Source organism: Macaca thibetana, chromosome 14, assembly GCF_024542745.1.
Source record: "Macaca thibetana thibetana isolate TM-01 chromosome 14, ASM2454274v1, whole genome shotgun sequence".
Classification (NCBI taxonomy): domain Eukaryota; kingdom Metazoa; phylum Chordata; class Mammalia; order Primates; family Cercopithecidae; genus Macaca; species Macaca thibetana.
The window spans coordinates 87,142,198-87,165,589 of NC_065591.1; the positions used below are offsets into that span (position 1 = coordinate 87,142,198).

General features: G+C 39.2%; 2 protein-coding genes and 1 long non-coding RNA gene across 4 annotated transcripts in view; 1 reads left to right on the forward strand and 2 right to left on the reverse strand.

Annotated features, from left to right (window-relative positions):
* SESN3 (sestrin 3) overlaps positions 1-1,344 on the reverse strand; it is a 62,616-nt gene extending 61,272 nt beyond the window's left edge. The window contains exon 1 of the mRNA XM_050758035.1: positions 974-1,344. Within this exon, the coding sequence (XP_050613992.1) occupies positions 974-1,279 (306 nt within the window). The 5' untranslated portion in view covers positions 1,280-1,344. The remainder of the gene's footprint in view (positions 1-973) is intronic.
* CWC15 (CWC15 spliceosome associated protein homolog) overlaps positions 1-23,392 on the reverse strand; it is a 408,388-nt gene that overhangs the window by 299,158 nt on the left and 85,838 nt on the right. The gene's annotated exons all lie outside the window — the stretch shown is intronic.
* On the forward strand, positions 171-22,092 carry LOC126935913 (uncharacterized). The gene is made up of 4 exons (XR_007719338.1): positions 171-997; positions 1,416-1,500; positions 17,301-17,366; positions 21,759-22,092. It is a non-coding gene; the product is annotated as an uncharacterized LOC126935913 (long non-coding RNA).

The following is a 23,392-nucleotide window of genomic DNA, read 5'->3' on the forward strand; positions in this document are numbered from 1 at the left end:
CACCGCCGCCGCCGCAGCGCCTCAGTGCGGCCCCGCCTCCGCCGCCCCACCACCTTCACCACCTCGACGCTCCGGTACCGCCCCTCCCGCCAATCGGACAGCTCCGGCTACGCCCCCCAGGCGCTAGCCCGCAGCCAATGAGCAACGAGAGCCCGCTTGGGAGTCGCGCCGGCCAATCGCAGGGGCCGAGGAAGCCTTGAATCTCCGGGCAAGTTAAGTTTGTCTCCGAGGCTCGGAACTGAAGGGAGATGGCGGGTAGCTAAGTAGTAGGGTAGCAGGGAACAGTTTGCTCTCCTCTGCCAATAAGAGGACGAGGGTGTGTCGTATGCAAATATACTGCCATCCAAGCCCCACCCCCAAGATAAGCCACGCCCCCCAGGTCCCTGCAAAAGCGGTGAGCTGAATGAGATAAATAGTTGGGAGCTAGAGCTCGCTAGAGAGTCTAAGATTGAGCTAAATATTTCCTGATCTCTCGAGAAAGGGGGAGGGGAGTGGGAGGATTAAATGTTCCTTCCTTCAGGGCAGTGGTTAGGCTTTCTCTCCACCAAAATCTAACTTTAGCTGTAAAGAAGCCTGCAGTTATGAAGGACTTTGTATCCAGGGATCTCAAAGAACTTTATGCATCATTTATTGTGAACCGTGTTTTGCAAAGACTTCAGTTACTTGAGGCTTGAGAGGCGGATAGGGGATAAATGTCTGAGTTATATATATATTTATGCAAGTAATCGAGTTTAAGGGGAGAGACACAAAACCTCTGGTTTAGCGGTTTCCTCCTGTTTCTGAAGTACCTTCTCGCGGTTATCTTAGAGATGTAAGTTCCTTTACTTGTCCAGCACGAAAAGGCCAAAGGGGCTTGTTTTCTCACCCAAAAGACCTTCCTGAGGCAGCTGTTCGAATACATGCAGAGCACAGAGCCCTGCTCAGAAAGGAAGGTTCAGAGAACAAATTGCCGTTTAAAACTATTGGGACAAACCTGCCTCTTCCAAAGCTTAGAATGGTGAGTCAGGGTTTTAGCTTCCACGTTCTGCGGAGAGAAGGCAGACTTGATTGGGGAAAGCGCAGGCTGACCGAGTGTGGGGGGACAGACGGGTAGGGGAGCCAGGTCTCCCGAAGGGGCTAGCAATGCGCGTCGGAGTCGAATGCGGGTTCCCGATGCTAGACGCCCGCAACCTGCTCCCGAGTGAGAACAAAGGCAGGCGCAGAGCGAGAACCTGATTGGTGCCCGGTCCTCACTCGTGTCCTCCGGGCCCCGGAGATAACTTGCATCGCCTACTGGCATGGAGCGCTGTGCAGTGATCACTGGAGCCCAGCTCCCCACCCGGCCATGGCCGTGGCCACAGGACTATGCATTATGACATCACCTGTTTTCGATTTTTAGAACCTAATCAGTATTCTCGGCTTCTCCTTTTTTAAAGGTCTCTAGCGTACCAGGATTTGTGAAGGCCTGCAGTTCGTAGAATGAAATCTATGTGGGGATGATTTAAAAGAACAGTTTCACTGGTTTGCATTTCTTTCTTTTCTTTTTAATTAAAAAAAAACAACAACAACAAACCCTGGTTTCCTTAGGGATTCAGGGTGGTGTTATGCAAAATCGGAAAGGTACACTTGGAGGAGCTAGCAAGTTTAGCATATCAAAGGTATTAGACCAAATTGTGCGGTTAAAACTGCCAATCTCATTTCTCAACAGCTGTCTCCTCTCTGTCCCTTTTTAGAGACCAACACATATAAACCAAGTCTACACAAGGAACAAAGGAAATGGAAATCTGCTAGTGTCAGGTTTAAATAGATTAAAATAGAGTAGAAAACCCCCAAAGAGTCTAAGTGATATAGTTGGGTAAAGGTGTTGATCCATTTCTCCAGTGTTAGCTAAAGGTCGCTTGATGCTGTGTAGACATATATAATGAAAGACCGATGGTGTGGGGAAGGTGTTTAAGATTCAGTTAGAAGAAACTGTAAAAGCAAGCAAATTCAGAAAAGGAAGGAATTACCACATGCCCTTCGATGCAGAGAACCAAGAAATCCAGGGAGAAAGTCAGCAAGGCACAGTTTTTCTAAGAAACACATATGTGTCCCCATTTAGTGGTAAATTTCTTGGGCTATATTCCTGGCTGGTTCTGGCTTTTAAAGCAGATTTTTATGTGAGTACATTTTAAAGGAAAGGAGAAATTGAAGGATGAAGTGAATTTTTGTGCAGATTGAATTTTCTCAAATAGTATTTTAAATTCATATTGTTTTCTAGCACATTCTTCTTATAACCTTTTCTTTTCTTTTTTCACTTGACAGCTAAAATCCTTTTGAAATGAGTTCCTTTAAGTTCTAACTAAATACCCCAGTAACTAAATCCCCCAGAAAGGAAAGCCAAGAGAATCTAGCCCTATACAATAACACCCTCTAACAAAGATTGATAAAGGGAGATTTTAGTAGATGAATATCTTCAATAATACATGGTCACATACATGTATCTGACCATATGATGGATCTCTCCACCAAATTTCTCCAAACTATTATAATATATATTGTCTGTAGTGCTATTTACTTGGCAGTTAATCATGTATTGCACTGTGACATTTCTTACACTGAACCATTATGTATGTGTTTATGTTCTGCCCTCAACTACTCAATGCCAGTACGTTATTCTTAACACAGCAGCCACTCTTTCTGGTCTGTCCTCACACCCTCACTCCCATCATAGTTGTTCTCCTCTCTCATGGAAATGTTCAGTTTCTGGACATCTCCTTTCTCTTCCATTCTTCACCTAACCTTCCTTCCTTTCTTAGCCAGCCTGAATACCATAAAGAGAATGTGATTTCAAACCCAGGATCACACTTAAAAGGGAAAGAAACAAAAGCCAGTTCTTTTTATTGCACATAGAACAAGGAGAAACTCCGCCCCTTTTGTGTCCGGTATGTTTAAAACAAGAAAGAACTTTAGAAAAGTAGGATATGAGTGAAAATTACAACCAATGTTGAGAACTACATTTTAATTTTTATTACAAAATTAGGATGATAACTTCATTAAACATTGCACATCATTTCAAAACTGTTATAATCATTTTGCTTGTTTTGAAATATTCTTTTAAAGTGTGATTTTTTTTTTAAACAAGAAATCCATAAAATCACATGGCTTGGATGTACCATAACTTACTTAATCCTTGTGCTATTGTTGAGTATGTGGGTTGTTTCAGGTTTTTCATGATTGTAAATAATGAAATAAACTCCCTCATACTTAAGTTTCTGGCAGCATCTCTGATTTCTAGGCCTGGAATTTTTGAGTAAAAGGGTATACATATGTCTTAAGGCTCCTGGTGCAACTTGCTAAAATATTTTGTGGAAAGATTTGAATAAGAACACAGGTGAGAGCAATCATTTAAAGCTATCATTCTGCATAAGGTCCATCAGTATTCCACTTACCTCTACCTTAATCCCGTTCCCTTCTTCCTTCCGCCTGGTGAATATCTTCTCCTGTTGAAACATTTCCTGAATCAAGCACTTGTCCAAACATCCATATTGCCCCTCTATACCTCTTCTTTACCAAAAAGCTTACTATGCAAATGATAGGTTTAAATCCTGTTTTCTCATTAGACTTCAAACCCCTTGAAGGCAGGGATAGAGTAACATTTACTTTGTATCCTTGGCTCCTAGCTCAAGCAATAGGGAAGTACTCAAAAAAATATTATAGAAAGTAATGAGTTTTGCTCTCTATAAAAGCACCCCAATAAATGTGAATTGAATTGTTCAGAAAAATCCACTGCTTTGAAGCAGAGAGATTAGGTTCATGTTCTTACCTGTCACCAATCTTCCTCTGACATTGAAAGTATTAACTATTATGGGTTGGGCATCATTCTCTCTTTTATGAAATGAAAGTTATTGCCACAAACCAGAGCTGTAGGAAGGGTTGAAGGAAAATTTTTGTGTTTAGCACATTTGATTGAAGTTACCCTTTTAATAATACGCTGTGACTTTGGACTTGAAATTGTTTACTTCTTTAGATATTCTCATTCTATTGACCAAAGAACTGAGTTCCTCTATAGTTTCAAAATAAGGAGTTAATTGAGAAAAATCAGTTACTAAAGATAATTTTAAAATTCCATTTCTTGAGACAATAGGTCATTTTCTAACATTTTGTCTCTTCAAGCTTCTTTTTCTTTCTCAAGGGCACACCCAAAGCATTTGGATTGCTCAGACAGTGCTGCATTATTTACACATTTGCAAATACTGTAATTTGTTTCTTGCACAAAGGAATTTACACTTCACACAATTGTAAATTGATTGCTCCCTTAGAGCTGTTAATTAGATTCCTGCTATTTTTTCCAAAGGCCCGAGACCAGTACTACTCCAAAGGAGAAATAAGAGAATCTGTTCTCAAAAAGGCCACTACTTTAGTTCCCACCCCATTCCACCTCTTCAATCACCCACCTCCACTGAGATTATTCTTATCGAAGCTCATTTTTCAAAACACAAATATTCCATCAGGACCCAAATTCCTATCAGTTTTCTTTTCTAACATTTCAGATCAGAGTGTTCTTTATTTAACCCCACTATAAAGCAGACTACAAAAGGCCTACAGATGTGAAGGGTGTGTGGTTTATTTGTTTGGCTTGCACAGTCAGCCAGCATGACGCTTTTAAAAAAAAGTTTTGAATTGCTTTCAAATATTCACAATTTAGGATTTTTTTTAAAACCAAAAATCTAGATTTCCGGGCCGGGCGCGGTGGCTCAAGCCTGTAATCCCAGCACTTTGGGAGGCCGAGACGGGTGGATCACGAGGTCAGGAGATCGAGACCATCCTGGCTAACACAGTGAAACCCCGTCTCTACTAAAAATACAAAAACTTAGCCGGGCGAGGTGGCGGGCGCCTGTAGTCCCAGCTACTCGGGAGGCTGAGGCAGGAGAATGGCGTGAACCCGGGAGGCGGACCTTGCAGTGAGCTGAGATCCGGCCACTGCACTCCAGCCTGGGTGACAGAGCGAGACTCCGTCTCAAAAAAAAAAAAAAAAAAAAAAAAAAAAAAAATCTAGATTTCCATTTTCTTTAGAAAGATTGTCAGATCTGGTCACACTGGGCTTATATTCCCAAATGGCCTATTATTTGGTTTGGACATACACTCTTCTGTTTACTAAGGTCCCTGCCACTCCCTAGGGGTTACATTTTTGTCATTTTATTTACATTATCTTCTTGCTCTTTGTAGGGATTTGAATTTGCGACCTCTATAAACCTTCTCCAGCATCTAAATTACTGATCTGTTAGTTATCACTGTTAACTTAATCAGAGAACATTAATTAAAAATAAATTTGTCATCTCTTTAACAAAAGCTAAGGAAAGGGGTCACATGCAAGCAATATTGTGATGTATGATGATGTCAGGTACCCTAAAAATATGTATATATATATGTATATTGATATGGTTTGGCTGTGTCCCCACCCAAATCTCAACTTGAATTGTATCTCCCAGAATTCCTACGAGTTGTGGTAGGGACCCAGTGGAAGGTAATTGAATCATGGGGGCTGGTCTTCCCCATGCTATTCTCCTGATAGTGAGTAAGTCTCATGAGATCTGATAGGTTTATCAGGGGTTTCCACTTTTGCTTTTTCCCCATCTTTCTCTTGCCACCACCATGATTCTGAGGCCTCCCCAACCATGTGGAACTGTAAGTCCAATTACACTTTTTTATTCCCAGTTTCAGGTATGTCTTTATCAGCAGTGTGAAAATGAACTTATATATATATACACACACACACATATATATACAGTATATATAGTAGGTATATATATCTCACAATGGGGAGCACAATTATCTAACTAAGGAGGGGCTACTATGTCCTTTACGCTGCTAACTCCACTTCTTATCCTCATTCTGCTCAAATCCCTATTCTAATTGTTGCTTTAGGATAAAGGAGCCACAGCAAATGTGGCAATATTGGAAGAGCAAGGAAGCCAGGCCTGATGCACTGAGAGTGTTTTATTTGATGGGCAGTATCACATAGAGGCTGGAAGCCCTGGCTCTGGACTTAGACAGAAATTTGAGCATTGACTTTGCCTCTTACTAAATGTATGACTTCAGGAAAATTAGTAAATTTCTCTATGCTTTCAATCTGGTCATCTGTAAGATGGAGTAATAATGCTACCTAACTCAAAGGGCAATTGTAAAGATGGACTGAAATAATGCATTATAGTTGCTCAGCAAAGTAACTGAAACATTGTAAGCCCTAAATAAATGCTTGCTGTGAGCTGACACAATATAAAAGATGTTATACTTTCCACATACTGTGTGACCTTGGTCTAGTTACTTAACTTTTCTGCATCTCAGTGTTTGTCATCTGCAGAAATGAAAATATTAAGATTAGCTTTGTCATAGAGTTTTTTGAAGATTAAATGAATTCTACATAAAACACTTTAAAACAATGCCTAGTTTATAAGAAATGCCATGTAAATTCTATTATTATATACTGTTGCCAGGAGATTTTTTTTTATTTGTCTTTTTTTTTTTTTTTCCAGTGAAGATCTTTGATTTTGAGATACTTGTGTCAAAAGTAAGATAATGTAGGGTAATAGAAATAGCACTGGACAGAAAGTCAAGAGACCTAGGGTTTAGTTCAGTACTGCTGTGAACTATATCATATATAGTTACAGGTGTGAACCACTGTGAACTGTCTCATATATAGTTACAGGTGTGAACCATATATGAACTATATGGTATATGCAAGCTGGGAATCACAGCTTATCTATCACTTGGAATCACTTCCTTATCTATTAAATGTGGAAGAGTGATTAAATTGGGTTGAAGCAGATCCAGGTTTTGTGGGGGCAAAAACTTATAGGCTATAGGAACCTTCTTTGAAAAAAGAAATATAAAATTATGGATGCAAAATTATTAATAGTTATGAAAGTGAATACTTATTTAAAATCAGCAATAAAATCACAATAAATTTTCAAAAGATGAAAAATACTATAAAATCACACAAGCCAGAAAAATAACAAATATTTATTAACTGCCTGACACAACCCTATATTACTTTTTCCCTACATCTTTGGGGCTGTATATTCCATTTTCCTCTTCATATGTTAATGACTTTTTGTTTTTGTTTTTGAGACGAGGTCTTACTCTGTTATCCAGGCTGGAGTGCAGTGGCACGACCTTGGCTCACTGCAACCTCTGCCTCCTGGCATCAAGCAATTCTCCTGCCTCAGCCTCCAGAGTAGCTAAGACTACAGGTGCATGCCACCACACCCAGCTAATTTTTGTATTTTTTTAGTAGAGACAGGATTTCGCCATGTTGGCCAGACTGGTCTTGAACTCCTGAACTCAAGTGATCCACCCACCTCGGCCTCCCAAAGTGCTGGATTACAGGCATGAGCCACCATGCCTGTTCTGTTAATGATTTTTGTAATACTATCTTTTTTAGAGGGAATGGAAAGATAATTCAATCTTTCCCCTAGCACACATTCCTAGTTCTGAGTGTCCTAGGACACATGTGTGTCATGAAATAGCCTGTGACCTTACATCTTTGTGATATTATGCCTGGTGAATTGGCCCAGTGAGCAGTGGGAGTATTCCTAGAACCTATTCTTTTATTGAGACCACTGGAAATAACAACCATATACTGAAATGACTGTGAGCCCCATAAATTTAACTTATAAACTCAAGCTAAAGGTATGTCCATCTCAACTTCCCCTCAGCCAGATCAACAAAGATACCCACAGCTTCTCCAATGCCTCCAGCATGAGGGAGATTGTGAAAGATGGAAACTGGTATACAAAGAAACTGTGGTCTTTACCAATAGTGGTTATAATAGCTTACTTTTGAAATGTATTTAAAAGTATGACCATGTGAGTAAATTGCCTGGACCTCTCTCAGGACCTCAGAAGGGGCCAATGCTAGTGATGGATCCTAAAGTTTAAACTTTATTAAATTCACGATTAATCCATGTCTCAGTAGAGAATTTCAAAGACCTCTTTAAACTCTATAATTTTGTGATTTGTTTTGTCTTAGTATATTTCAACAAGAATCTAGTGGAAACAGCATATAGGAGAAGTAGCAGAATTTTTTTTAAGTAGGCAGGGTAAAAGTAAAAGGAGCTCTATCCTCAGGTATCACTAGAGTTGTATTGGTTTTTGTTTGTTCTCCCAGTGATTTTTTGTTGTTGTTGTTAGCCACAGTCTTCTTGATATTCCAAATCCACTGTCCCAAATATTCAACCCTTCTTTCAGAAAGGAGGAAATTAAGACAGAAATATTATATTTTAAAATATATTTAAAATATTACCGTAAAATATACTGGCTGTCTGGGTGTTAAAAATGAGAATAGATTAATACAATAGAAAAAGTCATACAAACATAAGGCATTTTGGGAGTGGGATATAGTTAATGGGAGTAAAGAGGAGTTATAATTTGTTGACTTAGAATCTTAGATAACGTAGTATTCTATTGTAAGGAATTTACAGGAAATCAACACAGGACTGAGGTGGGATTGAAGGGGACCTCTGAAGGGAATAATTCATACCTCTACTTTCAGATCTTCTGGATGTGACTGTGGCACATCTAGACTTTGAGCATCTTTAGGGACAAGACTGATTCATCTGACTATTTCTAGTACTTGGAATCTAAGAGGTGCTCAAAAAAACCCACTGGATGAAATGATTAGATATATTAGAGTTTGTTAGCTAGAAATCAAGTGAACAGATTGTTTTAACCAAAAAATTCCCAAATGTCTTAAAATTGTAAATTTATTTTTATACAAAGGTAAAATTTGCCTTATGAGCAAGAAGACACATTCACAAAGTATATGTGAATGATAGCAGCAAAGACAGCAATTTCAAAAATGAAATGTCTTGAGATGATGCATTCTCACATGAACTGCAAGCTTGGAATCACAGCAGCAACTTTTGAGATTCTGGAAGGCTGCAAAATTGGAAAATTATGCTTTGAAGTATATGCTGTCCAGATAATCCTTTATTTAGTCATTTATTTATTGAACCCTTACCAAGCAGTAAGTCCTGGTGATAAAAGTAACAAAGGACAGGCTTATAATCTAATAGTGAGACTGAAGTATAATCTCTGCATTGTTACAGAAGATAAATAGAAAATGGAGAATAGAATGTAAAAAGGGTTATTAGCAGAGTCCAGAAAGATCTTTTGAGCATTTATGCCTATAACTGGATACATCTCAGTGGCAGTGTTGAAGATATGTGATACAGAATTCTTGCTGTGTTTCAATGCAATGTACAATGTCAACAGGAAGATAGGATTAACCCCTATAAATACCAGAGAACAATACAAAACAGTGTATGATGAAATCACCTCCTAATTCCATGTTCATTACCTCACTCATACATGCATTCAAGCACTCCATGTTTGTGGAGTGCTTACCATGTTCCAGCCACTTGACTAGTCATGGAGATAGAGTCAGAATTTATAACTTAGCAGAGAAGACGGACTTTAAACAAATAATCCCAGTGTGTAACGAGTGTTATAGTAGGGAAAAACACAGGGAGGGAACATAAAGCAGGGTGATCAAACCTGGTCTAGGCTTCTCCTGGTCTAGGCCTTCCCCGAGGAAGTGAAATGTTAACCCAAGAAGTGGGCTGCCTCCTGGTTTCCAACAGTAAATCCCAGAGACTCCACCTAGTAGGTCCTTTCCCAGTGTTTCAGTTCCCCATTTTAATATAGTTCATGCTCCAATTGCAAAACTCCTATGAATCCTGGCTTTTTACATTGCAGTAGGCAAACTTTCATAAGGGGTGCAAATCTTCCTTTCTTTTCTGAGGGACACGATCCCTATTAAAAATTCACCAAAATTTTAATCTATTTTTCCGAATTAAATAATATCACTTTATTATCTAACCTTTAGCATTTCACACTTAGACCCCACCCTGTTGATTTCCATTTGTGTATGTGCAAGTGATATGTGTGCACCATTTCTAACAAGTACATTGATATTTTCTGTCTTAAGACAGTAAAGCACTTGAAGATAACCATCGTATTTCTAATCTATATTCTGTAATCCCCATAACCTTCATGGTAGTGATGATAATCATAATATATATAGTAATAGAAGCAACCACTATCATTTACTGAGTACTTAGTACGTGCCAATAATTATTCAATAACCTACATACATTATTTTGCCTAATACTTGTAAAACGCCTATGAAGTAGCTATAATTATCTCCATTTAAATGTGATTTTTAGGGACTGAAAGTTTGGTCAAGGTCACAAAAGGTAGAGCTCTGATTTGAACCCAGATCTGCTTGATGCCACCAGCATTTACAGTGTTATAAAATCATGCTTTGGCATTATTCAGTCAGTCATTTTTATAAATATCTTTGAACTAATTATCTGTGTTAAGTTACCAAACTGTAAGGTCCACTAGATTAAATCTCTCATACATTTACCAAATACAGCTCACTGGACACCTATTCAAATAAATGCTATGAGAATAGGCAAAGACATAGCCATTATTCTCTATTCCAGTATTTTATTACCCACTGGCGTATTACGCGAAAAATATTTGGGTTATCTTTGGATAAGAAAACTACCTTTGTTGGCACCCAAGCCAAAATTCCAAATGTTCTGAGACATAAGTCTGAAGATTCCTAGGCACTTGGCTAGTCACAGAGATAAAGCGACAGACATGATGAAGATAAAGTTGATAAAATTAACAATTAAGGGTAGAGGAAGGAGATGCTGTTGGTACTTTCACATGCTATACCAAGGCAAGTACAGGTCTATCGCTGGGATTAGATTCTCTAGAAATAAGATGAATAAACTGGTTTCCACATAACCTGCCAGCAAATTCAAGATGTTCATATCAACCTGTCCTATCCACAGACTCCTCTAAGTAAATCTTTCTGCTGGTGGCCTTATTCTAAATAATCATGCTCTGTACTGTGTGAGTCAACCGAGGAATAGACAGTTGACTCAAAGACAGTCATTCTGTAACCTAGCCATCCATCTGTATGGACTAGCTCAAAATGATAATCTGAGCCAATCAGATTCCTTTCTTGGAAATTTGGCATCAGGAAACTATGATACTAAGCCAGTTGGCAGCAAAATCAGATTGTAAGAGGATGTCATGAACCATATGCAAACTAAAACGAAGAAGGAACAGAACGGATAGGAAGTAAAGGGTGAGGAAGCTGGGAGGGGTAGGAGGATGGGGCAAGACACAGAAAGAAAGCAAAGAAGCTAAGACATTGGTATTTAGAGTTCCTTAAATCCTAGTGTGTTTCCACTTCCAGTCCTTGTGTATCTTTGTAATAATTTCCTTCACCGATCTAATCTCTTCCCATGGCTGATTTTGTGAAGTAACTTAATTCTGTTTCTTTCAACCAAAAGAGACTGACGGAAATAATCTTCCTTCATTTCCATGTCAAGCACTTATACATATGAAATATTACCCTTAGTTCTCATTAGTAAATGGATGTGAAAGTCAGGACATTCCAAAAGAAAGAACTAGAACTCACTGGGCCAGAAAACCCCCATTTCAGTTTTTACACAGAAAAATTCTTACAGTCTATGTTTCACTAAGAATGTCTGCTGTGCAAAAACCTCAAACTTTTTAGAATTTTTTTTTCTGTTGCAAGTTAGAGAACGGCAATCAGTAATCTATTACCCAAAGTGCTTCTCCTCTCTAGGTTTCATGTTGAAGTGATTCTAATATGTCTGTGCTATCAATTGCCTACACAGAAAACAGAGAGACAAAGGCTTTCTCCCTTTCCACACATTATCCTTCATTCAGACTTAATGCCTGCAGGTCCGGTTTAATGATTTCCCAGAGTTTATGAACGAAAAAGAAAAACAAAGCAATAACAACAAAAATCAAAGTTAAATTTCCTCAAACGTTTTCCAGAAGGAAGTAGTCAGGAGAAAAACAAAGGGAATGAGGGCACTTTGTCTCAGGATGCAAATTAAAGATCACTGTGGTGGTCTCTGTGGGGTGGTTATAAAGGGACCATGTGTATACTAGGAAGTCATTTAGTTTTGGAAATGTAAATATGTGTAAATGTTTTAATTTTACTCAACTTGCCAGAGGTAGAATGTCCCTGGACAACTAATTGATACATTTCTTTAGGGTCAATCGCTAGCTTTAGAGGAGGAGCCTCAGCTAATCACAGTAGAGCTGGACTGTTCTAGTTTTCCATTCCTTTGCATAGTGTTCCTCATCTCTGCAGAAGGCACTGCTCCTTCCTTTCCTTTCTAAATCTCTCTCTCTCTCTCTGTCTCTCTCTCTCTTGCTCTCTCTCCCCGCCTAGTTTATCCTGGACTCATGCTGAGCTCAGCAACCCTTGAACTCATTTTCTACCTGATACGTGAAATAGTTCTTAGGATTCACTAAACCTTTGGAAAATAAATGAGGTACTTCACTCTGCCATCTTTCAGGTATGGTGAAGAAAATAAAATGGCCTCCCTGGGCAGTACTAGATGGGTTGTGGTTGTGCTGGCCTTGCTCTTGATGAGCTAGCACTACTGTTATTTCTGTATATACCAGACCTGTCACTTTGCATTTTCTATTCCTCAGTGAAGACATGAACATCTAGACATTCCACATGTCTATGGGGAACTAGAGTGTCCAGGAATGGAAGCAAATGGAAACATTCTCATTATGCAAGTATAACTTTAACTGTGACCTAAAATATATTGCCTAAAGACTTCTATAAGAGTGAAATTGAAAATTTTCTGTTATTTTTTTACCTCAATATTGTATAATCTAGTCACCATTCAAAAACTCCTCAAACTTCATTTTTCATTATTTCACAGGTTTTTTGTGAGGATTAAATTAAAAGACATATATAAAGCACTTAGAACAGGTTATTCCCTATCATGAGTACTCAGTAAATGTTAGCTATTTGTTTTATTTTTAAAAGATTTCATACAAAAATATATTTTTAAACAGCAATTGAAATTTACTTGAATTTTAATGTTTTGGGTTCCCTAGTACCATTTACCAAGACAGTTTGTTTTGATTTAAAAGGGCCTCAAGTGCTTGATAACACTCAGGGTTTATCATTAAACGTCTTTATTGCACTTGTGTTTGCAAAGTACATTTTTGTCTTCCGTTAGCTAGTCTATCCAGTCAGATTCTAAGAGAACTCAGTGTCAGTGATACTGTTGAATAATGAAGAAGCTAAGGTCATGGAGAAATTAAATGACATGAACGTATTCTTCATTCTAACCTCTCTCTAGATGAAGACAGATGATTTCTAAAATTTGGCGTTACATGTGTATGCAGATGAGTCTATGTGTATGCAGATGAGTCTATGTGTACACACACAAATACACACACACATATATTTACCCTTATGTGTCCTGCTCCCAACAAATTCTCTTTTTTCTAAGAAGATCATTCTTTAAGTTTTTAACTGAAAAAATTACAGTTTTCCAGTTAATGAAAAGGAGATATTGTTCCCATTTAAGAGCTGGAACTCTGAAATAGAGTGCTTTGGAATACTTCTAGAGCTTTGTCTACTGGCCATAGGTAATGATTCCTGTTTTCACTCAGCAGGAAGAAACTACCTTTTGTGATATGAACAAAATATAGAAGATAATATGTCCAATGTATTCTGTATGACTCAAGGAAGAACCCAAACATAAATAGGTCTGGTTTTTATAAATATGGGGCTGGGCTCAGAGGGTCCCCTTGGTGGTAAATGGGTAAGAGTATTTAAGTGTGTACCAAGCACCACAGTTCTTCTAGAAGGTCTTCTTTGCCTTTTATGATTGCCTTCTGTCTGTAGAAGCCTCTTTCTTTGTAAGTCTGGCTTAGTCATCAGGCAAAATGCCTTATTTATTTTTTATTGTTTACAAAACCAAAGACCCATACTACAGGATATTTATACTGTTGTCTATCAAAGCATTCACCAGAAGAGGAGATAAGCAATTCCTCTGCTAAAAAATATTGCGGCCTATGAATTATGAGTGCACATGAAAAATCCCTGCTTTACCAGGTCATAAGTAAATGATTTTCTTCTCTTGAGCTAATGATGCAACTCATTTAGGTTGATTTCACCTTCCTCAGATGTCATAAACCTAATTTCTGCTTTTCACCTATAGTGCTTAGCTCATTGTACAGTGGCATCTCAGGTAAGAGGGGCTGAAGCAAAGTCTGAGTTCAGTCCTCCTAAGAACATTGGGAAGAGTTTCTCCCCTTTTTCAAAGAACCAGAGGGTATATTTAGCCAAACAAGAATAAGTTTCTAGATATGGAGGGTAACCAAGTAGGGTAACATTTTTCTGAGTGGAAAAAGCAAAAGGAAGGTAGATGCCTTTATGTGTTGGTATCATAGTTTCCATAGCCCTGGTGCTTCCCATAGTAGCTTTGAAATGAAGACCAGCAGTCCGTTCCCCTAGATAAGGCGACAACCCAGGGTGAGTAGAGGCTGGAGTCACACCCTACCAGCTCTGGGCCAGCTCAGCTTTTTGTTCTCTTTGCCTTTTGTCTTCAGGGCTCCAGCAACATCATTCAACCCCATTCTGGAGTGAGATTAGGTGAATTCCTTAGAGCCTATGAATCACCACTGGTGATGCAAAGTCAGAAGAGCTAACATGTCACTGGGATCCATGGGCTCTGAGGAATAAACAGTTTCAACAATGTCACATGATTTCAAGGCCTTTTCATGTCTCTTGCTTTGGCCCTGTCACGTATATCTGATATACTTCCAATTTTTCATGTCCCAGTCTCCCATCCTTTTTATTAATCTGCTTCTTTTCACATCATCTGTCCTACTTCCTGCCACCTTCTAACTATAGCAAACTGCTAAACCCTGGAACCTTTGCTCTATTGTTAAGATTCTCCTCAAAAGTCACCCAAATTATCCTGGTAGCAAAGTAGAAGAGCTTAAAATTATTTTTGCACTGAAAAGCCTAGAGATGACTTACCTAAATATGTCCTATTTGCTCTCAGTAGTTCATGCTCCTGACAGGGGGAAGTTATGGGATTTTGCCTAGACATACTTCGGTCATTCTGTGTTTTGTGCTGCCCATGATGAATCAGCTATTGTTTAAGCAAATGAAAGCAAGTGTCTTGTGGAGTGGTAATGGAGACATTGGTGGCATTCACATGGCTGAAAATTTGCAGCTCATCTCTGGCCCCATCCATGAACTGAATTCTAACCTCAGAATGTTCTTCTGAAAGAAAGACCATTTTCATTGTTAGACTCTAAGCTCCATGAGGGCACGCACTGTGTCTGGATTCTGTTCATTCATGTATTCCAGATGACATAGAATGAAGCTTCTCTCATTGTAGGTGTTCAATAAGTCTTTGTTAATTTAAATTCCTACCTGATGAAGTTACTACTCTAGCACAGCACAAAGTTCTTTTCCATTAAATACCACAATATCAACTGGATATGGCAGAGCAGAGTTTAATATGCTAATTTAAATACGCAGAAATGAAAAGATTGTTATATCTGTCATGGACCTTGGAATAGACCTGAATTTCTCAGGGCTGTAAATGTATCTCAGAGAACAGGATTAGGAACAAAGTAGAAATAAGTAAAATTTAAGGAAGAGCTCAGACATGAAGGGTAGTGGATAAAGAGCAAATGCATTTAATTTTTTTATTATAGAAATGCAAAATTGATAAAGAGTTCTCAGCTTAACTGAGATACCAAGTATTTTCTCAGGACCTTAGTACTATTACTCCTAAATAAAATAAAATAAATAAAATATAGAATTTAGACTAGATAAGATCCCTTCCAAATTTAAAAAGGAGATTACGATTACAAATGATCAAAAACATATAAAATATAAATTAAACTGAGGACCTTATTTTTTCTTTGGGAATGGGTCTTGGTCTAGAACAAAGGATCTTAATCTTAAATCTATCACTGTACTGCTTTGGATCTTTGAATTTCCTAAGGCTGTGCAAAAAATTTGTATATATATATATTTTCCTGAGGAGCAAGAATCTGCAGTTTTCATCAAATTCCCAAAGTGAACCCCCAAAACCATATAAACCACCAAAGTATAATATTTTAGGTTGTCTCTTTATAAGATTTGGCAGAATACTTTCAATGTGTCAGGCATCGTGCTAAACATTTATACGTATTAACTCATTTAACCCTAACTTCATAATACCACTGCTTTTCTGAGAAGTAAGTTAACGTTCTCAAATTCATATAGCTGATACATGGTGGTGCTGGGATACCAACTATCTTCCTTTTGAGTAGACAGAACAGTTGCCAACAACCAGGGCCTTTTCAGTCTTCACCATCATTTTCCATTTAAATCATCCTTTATATAGTAATGGCCTCCTAAGGATCCTAAAGCCTTACTGTGTTCAAGCAGCATTCCTCTATGGAAAAAGCCTTCTAAAGCACAGAGGCAATCCTCTCCAGACTGCTCCCTTTAGTTTTTTTCCATTGTAAAACTAGCCTGCAGTAAGCATAATTTTGTCTTAACTGTCTATTCTAGACTCAAGTCTGGCCACATGACACAAATGGACAACCCATACATTTGGAGAAACTCCAAAAAATCCATCTCAAGCACTGACTGGTCCTGGTCCTGTTTCAAAATTTTACTAACCTTCCACAAATTGTGATTCCAGACACGTTTATACCTTGGACCCCAGGATAATGGAAGGCACAAAAGAGGCAGAAATTAAAATGTTAGTCTATCTGGGTACACAGTGTGGGCCAGCAATGACAGGGGAATCCATTGCCTCCTAGGTCACCTGAGGGTAGCACATCTGTGCTTTCTGTAAATGGGTTGACAAAGTAATCCAGAACAGTTTTCTTGATGTTTCTTAACTCACACCGTAAATACAGTGTGCTACTTAACAATAGCAACTAAGATTTAACAAGCGACAGGAAGCGTTTTTAAAAACAAGTGAAAAGCTGAGATCAGAATTCCAGTGACCTTTCTAATTCAGCTACCACTGCCATTATTCAGGAGCAAAATAACTTGAAATTTACGATGGAGGCTGGAGAGGCAAGTAAGATAAAGCTTTGCTATTCTCTGCCCAAGAGAAGAGTGGGATCATCCAAACCTTTTCGTGAACTTCAAATTCTGAAGGTTAAGTCATATGCCATATCACTGCACATGGAAAAAAGAACATCCACAGCAAAGGTGACACCTGAGAGGTCATACACCCTGTTAGAAAAGCTGAAAGCATCAATCTGAGAAAAATAAGTGAAACTCAAGACCCACATCAGAACTATGGGTGACATAAGGGATTGAGGGTTGTGGGATTTGAGACATTGCCAATCTTCTCGCTTTTCTCCCTTTTTATTCCTTACAACCCAACCACTGATGGAAGCCACCTGTTTGACTTGAACTACTCTGTTACATTTTCTGTGCCTCCAAAGGTGCCGATTTCAGTGTCTGCTGTGTTGCAGTAGTGCCTTTGCTGAGTTTGAAACTGGAAACTCCAAGTAAGTAGATGCCTTTTCTTCAGACATGCCAGGGAAAAACTTACTTTAGTAAAAATAACCTTTCTGCCATCTTCATCAAGTTAACACAGAAAACTGATATTTAGTCATGAAGGAGCTTGATTCAACTATTTCACTTTATCATTTTACATCTTGATACAATAATATGGTTACGGGTTATTTTCTTGCAATACTTCTCACCTTCTTTGCAATTGTGTTTGTTTGTTTGTTTGTTTGTCTTTTTGCTTGGTTGCCTTCTCCATGAGATTATATGCTTCATGAGGACACTTTTTCTCATCATTATATCCTCAATACAATAATGTTTTGGAAGAAAATAAATAAAGTCCATGCAGAAAAGTCATCTGATCTGTTACAAGAATAGTGAATTCTTATCAGGTTAATAAAATATGAGTTGCATGACTCAAGAGTTTTTAATAACCAGTGGTTGTAAACCAAATTTATATCATATATCATGTGTAAATGTAATATTGAATATAGTTGTAAGTTTCAGGATAGGAATTAGTGTTCAGGCTGCAGTGAGTAATTGCTACTTTTGTCATCCTTTGGGTAACTCTTAGCCAGCTTGGGTCTGCAAAATTGCCCCTCTCCTTTGTATTCAGCCCTGTCCTTGTTCTAGGAATCTCCTCCCCCAGATGCAGTGGGTCTCGCATTGGTATGTGATTCTCTGTTCCTCCAGGGAACAGCCCTCCCTGCGGTTATGAGGCTTTGTTCATCCGTACTCTCAGCTGTCCTTTCTTTGCTTTGAGGAGAAATGTGCTGAACCTGTGGGGCCCCTACACTGAAGCTACACAGGGAAAGTTGGGAGAGGGGGAGAAAGAGAAAGAGAGGGGGAGGTTAAAAAGACAAGAGTGTGTGTGCATGTGCATGTGTGTGAGTGTGAGAGGCCGGTGAGGAGTGTTCCATGAAAAGAGACTGGCACTTGTTCAGACTGGAAGGAACTGAAAGAGTGGGAGCAGTATGTGAGCCAGGAAGAGAGCAGTGGGGAGTGGGGCTTTAGGACAAACGGGGAAGAGGTCCCACCTTCTACATCATGCAAAAGATTTTGACTTTTATCTTAAGAAGAAAATGGGAGGAGAAAGCCTAGGGCAGTGTCAGAAAGACTGTACATGAGCCGAGAACTGAAACAGCCTTCTCTGGTGGTTCTGACCACAGTCCATTCTTTAGTGGAGGCTGTTCCCTTGGCCATTCTTAGTTTTGACTCCGTTTCAGAAAGATATATTGAGCACATACTCTGTTTTATGCCCTATGCTAGACAAGGGAGAGATATTAAAGTATTTAAGATGTGACCCCTGTCCTTGAAGATATGACAGTTTAGTAATGACATTTTGTTTCATTAAAGAAGCTAATAGTCAAACCAAGAACTTCCAGCTAATCATTCCCTGTGTCTTCTCACATGGAGTGCTTCTGAACCAGTTTTTTCACCTCCTGTTCTTATACGTTTGATTTTTTTAAATACAAATTTTTACATTTTTCTTGGTTTCAGGCCATCCTCCCTGCCTGCTATATCTTTTTGAATCATGCTACTAGCTCTTTCATCCAACTTTATGCTACATGCAGATCTGATGAACATGTCTTCTTTTTGTTAACTCAAGATCTTACTTAAAAAATTGGTCCAGCACTTTGGGAGGCCGAGGCCGGCGGATCACTTGAGGTAGGAGATCGAGACCAACCTGCCCAACATGGTGAAACGCCCGTCTCTACTAAAAACACAAAAATTAGCCGGGCATGGAGGTGCACGCCTTTAATCCCAGCTACTAGGGAGGCAGAAGCAGGAGAATCACTTGAACCCGGGAGGCGGAGGTTGCAGTGAGCCAAGATCACGCAACTGCACTCCAGCCTGGGCAATAAAATGAGACTGTACCAAAAAAAAAAAAAAAAAAAATTTTGATGACAGGTCTCAGAGGGTCCTTGAGCCCTTTAGCATGGCACAAGTAGAGATTTCTTTCCAGGTGATTCTTAATTGATGGGTCAGTACATGTAGGGTACCATACACTGTTTTTTCCGGGGGAAGCCTCTCCCTATTTTACAGCTAGAAATAAGTGCCTGATTTATGGGCATCCACAGACCTGTGAATACCTATGCCACACTACTCATGACATTACATTTTAATGTTGTTATGCATCTATCAGTATGGGGCTGTTATTTTATTCATCACAATAGTCTCAAAATTGAGCACAGTGTATTTGTATTGCACGTGACAGACAGTAAACATTGTTCAGTAACCTAACCTGCATGATTTTTTAGGGACTTTTATTTATTTATTTATTTATTTATTTATTTAGAGACAGAGTCTCACTCTGTTGCCAGGCTGGAGTGCACTGGCGTGATCTTGGCTCACTGCAACCTCCACCTTCCAGGTTCAAGCGATTCTCCTGACTCAGCCTCCTGAGTAGCTGGGATTACAGGCGCCTGCCACCACGCTCGGCTAATTTTTTGTATTTTTAATAGAGACGGGGTTTCCCCGTGTTAGCCAGGATGGTCTCAATCTCCTGACCTCGTGATCTGCCCGCCTTGGCCTCCCAAAGTGCTGAGATTACAGGCGTGAGCCACCGCACCCGGTTTTTTATGGACTTTCAAAACAGCCAGGCTATTTGATAAATTTTGAGGGTTGAAATATAAAATGTAGCCCTTCTGGCAGTTCCCAGTTTAGCTGTATGTGATTAGGAACTGGGTCCCACGTTCATGCCGTGGTGTTGGCTCCACAGAATCATACACTTTGGTCTCTGGAGCACTTCCTGATATGTCATAGGAGTTTTTAGTGTCTTCAGATTATCTCAGAGATTTTACAAATGATGCAGTGAAATCAGGAGAAAAGAGATGTGTAACCCCCTTATCACTGATCTCCAATTTCATGGGAAGGACATGTAGAAAGATCCTGGAATTTGACAGTAGAACTATGGTGAACAGGTATACTAAATAAATATAATAAAAACTACAGCTTAATTTGGGAAAGCTCATTGAAAGAGAAATAAAAATTCTTCTTTTGGATGTAAACCATCTTGAGATATTTAGAGTTTTCGTTCTATCCCCGCATGTTTTGCCTTTATCTTTGATTACCTAAACTATGAGGACCACAGATTCTGATTTTTGAAATTTGCTTTTATTAATTCTTCTCCATCTTTTTTTTTTCTTTCTTAATGTATCTGAGTTTCTATCAGTTTGGCAAAAATACTTGGCAACATTTACTGGGATTTTCGAACATCCCACATCCAATTCTGTGTTAGGGATTTCACAAGTATTATCCTATTTAATCCTCTTCTATGAGAGGCAGGTATGTTACTCTGCTTGATTTATTAAAAAGAAAGAAAGAAAGAAACAGACAGAGGGAGGTTAAATCATCCCCACTCTTATCTTGGTTTCCGTCTCTTCCACTCTCCCTGTAGTCTGCTGGTGTGTTGCAGAGCTGAGGTTTTAATAGGACCTGATTCCACAGCCTGAACTCTTAATCCGGCACACAATTTTGCAAAGGGCTCAAAGTCATAGAATGTCATACTGGAAGCGTCCTTAGAGATCATCTAGCTTAGAACATAATGTCTAGCTGTGGGCCTGATTTGCTCCTACTATCTGGGCAAAATGAATCTCCCAGAGTGAAAAATAGGTAGGAGAAATGGATGAAGTGGGAGTGGGGCTGGGTGGGTTGATTCCAAGTCCCAGACTCACAGCAGGGACTTTCATGTCTGGACTTTTGTTTTTTGTTTGTTCGTTTGTTTTTGAGTCGGAGTCTTGCTCTGTCACCCAGGCTGCAGTGCAGTGGCGCCATCTCGGCTCACCGCAACCTCCACTTCCCGAGTTCAAGCGATTCTCAAGCCTTAGTCTCCTGAGTAGCTGGGATTACAGGCTCCTGCCACCACACCTGGCTAATTTCTTTATATTTTTAATAGGTTTCATCATGTTGGCCAGGTTGGTCTCGAACTCCTGACGTCAAGTGATCCACCTGCCTTGGCCTCCCAAAGTGCTAGGATTCCAGGTGTTAGTCACTGTGCCTGTCTGGAGTTTTGGAATTGGATGGTGCACACATTGTTTTTAGCCTACATTAATGTCTTTCTTTATCATTAAAATGTTCGTTTAATAATCATGTGAGGCTGAGGTCTAATTTCAGTTTCAACCGCCACTAACTATGTGACCATAGGATTTTGTTGTTTTTGCTCAGCATTTACTGTGCCATATTTTAAGACACACATTTCAGGCAAAAGAGATAGCAGAAGCAAAGGTGTGGTAGGTCCACTGAACAGGGAGGCAGAGAGCTGGATGTGGGAACTGCCCATTACTCTGGGGACTCCATGAGACAACAGTTCTGTTTTTCAGCACAGCAAGTTGTTTGTTACCTTCAAATAACACAGAAAGACAAAAATCAGTAAGTTTGTATTTCCACAGGCGGTGAAAATGTGAAGATCTGAGTGGTGTGAAATGAAGTCACTTTCAGAGAGAACATTTTGCTGAAATTTAGAGTGAGCTAGATGTGCCTAAGTCATACACAGGAAGTAGGAGACCTGGGCGTCAAGGGGACAAACAGCCCCACGGTGAAAAAAGGCAATTACTGGGAAAATGAGAGAAGATTGCAAAGTACACAGAATCAGCTATGCACATTGTGAAATATAAGTCACCCCACTATGTGTTTTGGGGCTGCAGTCACAAAGATCAAGATAGAAAATAAAAATATTCACCTCCATGTCTGATTAATCTTTGCCCCCCATTCTTTCATTCCTTTCCTCCAACATTTTAGTCTCCTAAGCCTTTTTGAAGGATTCTTTGTCTCATTTAAAAATAAAGATGGATAAGGGAGCATTGTTTTCGCCTGAGCAAACCAAATGTGGCCGGCTCCGTGAAGTATATCCATGTTTTTCTGCTCTGCTTATGTAAAAATAACTTAGGGAAGCTGAAATATTTTGTATGTGAATTAAAGGTTAAAAAGAAGAAGGTTTTGGAGCAATGAATGAGATGAAAGACAAAGCTGTGCCAGGAAAGATGAAAGCCAAGCTAAGAGTGGTTAATCATCCCAGCCAGAGATAAACAAGAGAAATCCAGTGTCTCCTGAGAGCTGAGGAGCCCCTCTATCCACCATGGAAATGTCTCTGACATCTAAGTTACCGAGCTAGTTACTAAGCCTGCTATTTCTGCTCTGTCAAAATCATTCCATTAAAACTTAAAATAAGCCTGCAACTGGATAATCTTATCCCTTACGGAAGCCTTATGTAATAAATGCAAATGTGCATCTGAATTATTAGGCTTCTTTTTTTTTTTCCCTCAAAGCTGCACTTAATCAGTAAAAGCTTGTGAAAGCCAAAGATTTCTAAAATAAATGTGTATCTAAGAGCATCTCTAATGTTGTCTTCAGAGCTACCAAGAGGTTTAGAAGAAAAGGCCTCGTGTGGAGAACAAGAATTGCTGGGTTCTGGCACTGGTTTAGCTCCTTAATTTGCACTGGTTCTTGCAAATCACTTAGCTTCCCAAGGTTGAAAGATTCTATGGAGTGAAAAGAGTTCAAAAACTAGGATTAAAAACCATGGGTTTGCGTCCCAGCTTCGTCATGTGCGAGCTATGTGGCTGGCAACGGATTTAATATTTGGGGGTTTGTTTTCTTATCTATACGGTGGGGGAAGTAATAGCACCTCATTCATAGGACTGCTGTGAAGAACATATGAGACACTGTATATAAAAAGGTTCTTTGCACACTGTAAAGAGCAACAGACAAGTTGGCCTTTGCCATTACTTCCCCAGTTTACCTAAGGCTTACAGAATGCTGGGAAAATAAATGAGAGGTAATAAGGCATTTTTTATAGAAAGTCCTAAATATTGCTTCACAATTCTTTGTAGCAAGTGAAGACATAGTTTAATACTGATAGTAAAGACAAATGAACTAATCAGAAGGCCAGCCCCACCTAGAAGACATGTAAGACATCTTCCATCTACAGTCAAAGGCAAACGATAAGGTTTTTTTCTTATTCTCTTGTATTCTAGAGGCTGTTGGGGGTTGGGTGGCTTGGAAGGGAAAGTGCCACACAATAGCA